This window comes from Calonectris borealis, chromosome 16 (assembly GCF_964195595.1).
Source record: "Calonectris borealis chromosome 16, bCalBor7.hap1.2, whole genome shotgun sequence".
Taxonomy (NCBI): Eukaryota; Metazoa; Chordata; class Aves; order Procellariiformes; family Procellariidae; genus Calonectris; species Calonectris borealis.
Genome location: NC_134327.1, coordinates 13,828,525 through 13,834,880, shown reverse-complemented (window position 1 = coordinate 13,834,880; position 6,356 = coordinate 13,828,525). Strand labels below are relative to the sequence as shown.

Sequence of the window (6,356 nt, the reverse complement as noted above, 5' to 3'; positions counted from 1 at the left end):
CCTGCTGCTCCGCGGACGCTGCCCTCGCCTTTATTTCCAACCAATGTTTGATCGTAACAGCCAAGGAGGGAATTGCAGCCCCGTCTCCCGCTCCCGCAAGCTTTGGATCAAAGAGGACAGAAACAAATATTGCCCAAATCTGACCAAATCGCTGCTCCCGCGGTGACCCCCCGCCAGCCCAGGGCAGGTCGGGGAGCGGGGACCCGGACCCCCCGCTTGACTCAGTGCCCGAGTCAGAGCCGGTGGAGCGTCCCCTTCTCCCCGGTATCGCCGCCGCCGTGGGGACACGGCCTTTAACGGTGCCCGCAGGCGGCCGCGACGTTCCCCGGGCGGGTTCAAGGGCCGAAGGCCCGGCAGGGGCTGGCAGGAGCCGTCTCGCCGCCGCCTGCTGACATCAGCAGTGAACTTGGCCCCGCGTCCCGCTCTGGGCTGGGACCCGCCGGGGGTTACCGGTGTTTGCCCCGCGCCTGGGGGCGCAGGGACGGGCCCTCCCCATGGCCAGGGCGGTGGGCAGCGCTGCAGGCAGGAGCCACCCCCGCCTCCACCGCCCCGGTGGGAGCGGGGCCCTGCAGCCCCCAGGGGTACCCCCTTCCCCTCCCGGGGGGCTGCAACTGCCCACCCGCCTCCCGCACAGCCCGGGGGCGAACGGGCCGGGCCCCCCCCCGCCGCGGGGCTTTGTGTGAGGGTTCCAGGGCGGGGGGCGGCTGCACGGGGGTGGCAGGACCACCGCGACTCCCGGGGGGAGGTGGGGGGGCCCCGAGCACGGGGGCAACAGGCCCCTTCCCCAGCAAAGCGGAGTGGAACTGGGGGGTCGCACCCACAACGCACTCCCCCCCCCCCAATATTTTTTCTCTTTGCAGGGCGGGGGGCGCTGCCGCGCGCGCCGGGGAGGCGGGGCGGCACGAGGCGGGGAGGCGCGGCGGGGGCCAATCAGAGAGGCGCGCTCCGAAAGTTTCCTTTTATGGCGAGGCGGCGGCGGCGGCGGCCCGATAAAAGGCGGGGCGGGCGGCGGGCGGGAGCCGCTGCGAGCTCTGCCTGCCTCCCGCGCGCGCGCGCCCCGCTCCCGCCGCCGCCTCGCGCCGCCCGCCCCGGCTCCGACCGCGCAACTCCCCGAAGGTGAGCGGGACCGGGGGTGGGGGGGGCGCTCCTGTCCGCGCTCCGCCGTTAAATCGTTGCTATTATTAATATCTGGTTAATTAAGGTTATTAGAAGATGGCGTGCCTGCTCTCGAGGCCGCCCTTTGTTTGCTGGGGGCGGGGGGGAACGGTGGTGGGGAGCCCGGCCCGCCGTGCGCTGCAATATTTTAGGGGATGGGGAAGGAGACGGTGCTTTCACGCGGGTTTCGTTGTGCTGCTTGCGTAGGGGGCGGGGGGGTCGCCCCCCTGCCGCCCGTGGGGCTAATCCGCCTCCTAAGAGGATTGCTGGCGGCCGTGCGTAGGGCCGGGGGGAGCGGGCGGCTCGGCTATTGTGTCCCGGGAAGCGGTGGGGGGGGGGGGGGGATGGGGCGCGGGGCTTTGTCTGCTCCACGCTGGCCTCCCCCCCTCCCCCCGGGGAGGGGGGAGTTTGGGGGGCCCGCGGCGCGGTTGGGCCTGGGGGCGTTGTCCCCCACTGGGGAGGGGCGCGGTCCCCCCCCCGCCCGGGCACATGCAAACGGCCTCGGTGGGTTTTTCTTGCAGGGGAAGGGAGGCGGCACCCCCTCCCGAGGGCGAGGTTGTTGCATCGGAACAAAAGCTGCATGCAAAGGGGTGGGGGGGGAGGAGAACGGGGAGAAGAAGGGGAAAAGCCCCTGTGTGCCCGGGCAGCGGCCGTGCCCTTATGCCCGCTCCGGGCAGCGACTACACTTCCCAGGCTGCCCCGTGCGGGGCTGGCACATGTGCCGGCAGCTGCCGCCGCCCCCCCTCCCGCCGTTGCCAGCGGATTAAACCGGCGCTGTCGGAGGCGCCGGAGCTGAGCTCGCCCTCCTCGGGGCGGGCGGTAATTGCATAAGACCCTGGCTTTAATCCCACCTGGGGCAGCGCCCCGGTCACGCTTGGCTAGCGGGCTGGGCGAGGTGGCTACTGCTCACCCCGCCGCAGCTCCCTGCAATGGCTCTCTGAGGCTGCGGGAGCGCTTTTGGGGCGGCTCGGGCTCGCCGAGCCGCTTTGCACCGGGGTGAGCACTGTGCATGACCCGCAGGGGCTGCACGGAGCCTGGCGAGGCGTCGAGCCCCGCTGGCTGGCACAGGGCGGGGCGCTGGGGCGTGGCAGCCCCACCCACCCGTGGGGAGTGGCTGCCGGCATCCCCCCGAAAGCTGGTGGCGGGCGAGGCCGGTGAGGCGCGGCATGCTCCATCCATTGCCTTTTATGGTAATAATGCAAGAGGGCGCAGGGACTTCCTTTGTCCCAAATCCGTGCGGCGCCGAAATCTGGAAGGCGTCGCACCCTCTAGCGGGCGCTGGGCGAAGCGGTGCCGCGCCGGCAGGAAGGAAATGGGTGGGGAAGGCCTTGGCGGCATCGCCTTCCCTTCCCCGCCTGCCGCCGCGGGGCCGGGTGGCCGGTGCGTGAGCGGTGATGCTCATCGTGTCTCTTTCTCTCCTCTTTTTCTGCAGCCAGCCATGGATGACGATATTGCCGCGCTCGTTGTTGACAATGGTTCCGGTATGTGCAAGGCCGGTTTCGCCGGGGACGATGCTCCCCGTGCTGTTTTCCCATCCATCGTGGGTCGCCCCAGACATCAGGTAGGTGGCTGGGGTGCCTGTTATCGGACAAAAGAGAGGAGCTTTTGGTGGAAATGGTTCCCCTAGAGGCATTGAGCTTCAAGAAACCCTTTCATTTAGCTTTATAACACAAGAGGTTTCTGCAGTCCAAGACAGCTGGTGGGGAATACAGCCTCCTGCAGAGCTCTTGTGTGGTGTGTGTTGGAGCAGTTGGCTGAATGCCTTTCTTGATAGAGTGGGGACAGTAGAGGGACAGTAACTGGAGACCCAGATTCGGGAAAAGCAGGTTATCCACCCAGTGAGGCTTGCCCTTCAGCTGTGCTTACTGCTTTTTCTTTGTTGTGCAGGGTGTGATGGTTGGAATGGGCCAGAAAGACAGCTATGTTGGTGATGAAGCCCAGAGCAAAAGAGGAATCCTGACCCTGAAGTACCCCATCGAACACGGTATTGTCACCAACTGGGATGACATGGAGAAGATCTGGCACCACACTTTCTACAATGAGCTGAGAGTAGCCCCTGAGGAGCACCCTGTGCTGCTCACAGAGGCTCCCCTGAACCCCAAAGCCAACAGAGAGAAGATGACACAGGTGTGTAAAACTCTGGAGCTTGGAGCTACAGCAGATGTTGCTGCAGGCCAGCTCTCCTCTTCCATGTTGTCCTCTCTCCTCCTTCACCACTATTCTCCCTTTTTGCCATCTTTACAGGGTTTTCCTTTCCTGACCTGAGTCTCCTCTTTGCTGGACCTTGACAGGTTTTGTTTGCTCTTCTAAGCTGGCTTTCTCTGAGACTGAACTAGCAACTTGTCTAACTGCTGTTTCTGACTAGACACACTAATCCATTTACCAGCCTTGAGTGACTGTACTGTAGTTTACTTGGCATCTGTTTTGTTCCTTGCTGTGACATGTGGATGGGTCTGTTGGGGTGTCCCTGCTCAGGCTCTGACCTGGCAGGTGTGGGTGGAGACCAGGCAAGATAAGCATGGACTTCGAGGGGGAGAAGTCCCTTATCTAGGGACAAAAGTAAAACCACCTGCATGGACTTGGTGTAGACCTGTAGCGAGAACCCTGTTTTTTGCTGTTGATTCAACCCCTTCTTTTCTCTCCCTAGATCATGTTCGAGACCTTCAACACCCCAGCCATGTATGTAGCCATCCAGGCTGTGTTGTCCCTGTATGCCTCTGGTCGTACCACTGGTATTGTGATGGACTCTGGTGATGGTGTTACCCACACTGTGCCCATCTATGAAGGTTATGCCCTCCCCCATGCCATCCTCCGTCTGGATCTGGCTGGCCGTGACCTGACGGACTACCTCATGAAGATCCTGACAGAGAGAGGCTACAGCTTCACCACCACAGCCGAAAGAGAAATTGTGCGTGACATCAAGGAGAAGCTGTGCTATGTCGCCCTGGATTTTGAGCAGGAGATGGCCACAGCTGCCTCTAGCTCTTCCCTGGAGAAGAGCTATGAACTCCCTGATGGCCAGGTCATCACCATTGGCAATGAGAGGTTCAGGTGCCCTGAGGCCCTCTTCCAGCCATCTTTCTTGGGTAAGTCCAACTGTTTTAGGATACCCTGTGCCCCTCCATGTTCCTTTCTGTAAAGGGTGACCTAGAGCTCATGGCAGCCAGTTACCATATTATTGCTGGTCCATAGCAAGGTCTGTGCTGTCCCACCAGTTAGCCTCACTTTCTACACAGCCTAAAGCTGTCTGTTTGAGAGTCTTGGGACAGTAGAACAGGAGGTTGAGCATGTCAGAGCCATGGCTTTGTAGTGCCTTCCCACTGAAGGGGCTGCTGGTCTCTTGGTTGCCCATAACAGCTCCTCAGGCTTCCTTGGCTGTGTCTGAGCCCTTGCTGACTTGAGACTGCTTCTTCCTCGCAGGTATGGAGTCCTGTGGTATCCATGAAACTACCTTCAACTCCATCATGAAGTGCGATGTGGATATCCGTAAGGACCTGTATGCCAACACAGTGCTGTCTGGTGGTACCACAATGTACCCTGGCATTGCTGACAGGATGCAGAAGGAGATCACAGCCCTGGCACCCAGCACAATGAAAATCAAGGTAGGATGGAGTCAGGGGAACCTCCCAGCACCCCTGTTAATGTTGAAATGCAGAGTGGGTGGAGGGAGGGGAGGTAAGCAAAACTCTTCTAGAAAAGATAGAAACCATACTTCTGTGTCTGGTGCAGCCTTAATGGCCTTGCTCTGGACAAGATGGCATCCACCCAGCTGTATGAACAATGGGATTAGTGTAAATACTGGCTGCAAAGGGAGGAGGAGGGAGGTGGGTGTGTGAGGTTGTGTCTTAAGCCTGTTTGGACTTTATGGTGTCTTGGCCAAGGCTAGATAAGGGAATTGGGCAGCTCTGTCTCGCAGGGCCATGCCTGGGCAGTGAGTGTGGTGTGACACTGTGCATCTGACTGATCCTCCTCTTCCCTGCAGATCATTGCCCCACCTGAGCGCAAGTACTCTGTCTGGATCGGAGGCTCCATCCTGGCCTCCCTGTCCACCTTCCAGCAGATGTGGATCAGCAAGCAGGAGTACGATGAATCCGGACCCTCCATTGTCCACCGCAAATGCTTCTAAACCGGACTGTTACCAACACCCACACCCTTGTGATGAAACAAAACCCATAAATGCGCATAAAACAAGACGAGATTGGCATGGCTTTATTTGTTTTTTTTTTGGCGCTTGACTCAGGATTAAAAAACTGGAATGGTGAAGGTGTCAGCAGCAGTCTTAAAATGAAACATGTTGGAGTGAACGCCCCCAAAGTTCTACAATGCATCTGAGGACTTTGATTGTACATTTGTTTCTTTTTTTAATAGTCATTCCAAATATTGTTATAATGCATTGTTACAGGAAGTTACTCGCCTCTGTGAAGGCAGCAGCCCAGCTTGGAGGGAGCCGATGCCAGTTACTGGTGTTAGGTTATAATTGCTTGTCTGTAAATTATGTAACCCAACAAGTGTCTTTTTGTATCTTTCCGCCTTAAAAACAAAACACACTTGATCCTTTTTCTCTTCGATTTGTCAAGCAAGCGGGCTGTGTTCCCCAGTGATAGATGTGAATGAAGGCTTTACAGTCCCCCGCAGGGTCTAGGAGAAGTGGTGCCAGTATGTGGGGGAGGGAGGGGCTACCTGTACACTGACTTAAGACCAGTTCAAATAAAAGTGCACACCATAGAGGCTTGACTGGTGTTGATTGTTCATTTTCTTTCTTCCATGCCACTTCTTGACGGTTGCTACGTGCTCTGATCTAGCCTTGCCAGGCTGCGCAGGTCAGCTATCTGATGGGGGGGTGGATGCTGGTGCTGCAGGCTGGCTGGTGTGCAAGCCAGATGGCTTGTGGTGATACAGTGGGGGAAGAGCTGAGCCTGCCAAACCTGCAGGTTTCCAAGGCTGCCCTGGGCTGTGGAGCTCTCTAGAAACTGCCAGTGTGTGCAATTGGAAGCTGCTGGAGGAGCTGGGCTGAGCGGGGATCCAGCTGCACCCTCTGAAATGCTGCCTTGTGTGCCTCTCCTTAGTGCAGCGTGGCTTGCTTTGGCCTGATGAAAGCAAGCGAGGTGGCGGCGGTGCCCTAAACATCATGCCGGAGCAGCTGGCTTCTCCCTGAGCTGAGGCTCCTTTGGCTAGTCTGCAGCTGCCCACAGAACAGTGTC

General features: G+C 59.3%; 1 protein-coding gene across 1 annotated transcript; it reads left to right on the top strand.

Annotated features, from left to right (window-relative positions):
* Positions 1–910: 910 nt before the first annotated feature.
* ACTB (actin beta) lies at positions 911–5,889 on the top strand. Its single transcript, XM_075165353.1, has 6 exons — positions 911–1,116; positions 2,588–2,716; positions 3,043–3,282; positions 3,803–4,241; positions 4,576–4,757; positions 5,138–5,889. Exons 2-6 carry the CDS (start codon positions 2,594–2,596, stop codon positions 5,279–5,281), a joined length of 1,128 nt encoding a protein of 375 aa, XP_075021454.1. The 5' UTR covers positions 911–1,116; positions 2,588–2,593; the 3' UTR covers positions 5,282–5,889.
* The last annotated feature ends 467 nt before the right edge of the window (positions 5,890–6,356 follow it).

Bases quoted from the DNA above. Each gene is read 5' to 3' on its own strand.
- ACTB (XM_075165353.1), top strand. From the start codon at position 2,594: ATGGATGACGATATTGCCGCGCTCGTTGTTGACAATGGTTCCGGTATG. The intron at 2,717-3,042 runs GTAGGTGGCTGG...TTTGTTGTGCAG, and splicing joins TGGGTCGCCCCAGACATCAG to GGTGTGATGGTTGGAATGGG. The intron at 4,242-4,575 runs GTAAGTCCAACT...TCTTCCTCGCAG, and splicing joins CTTCCAGCCATCTTTCTTGG to GTATGGAGTCCTGTGGTATC.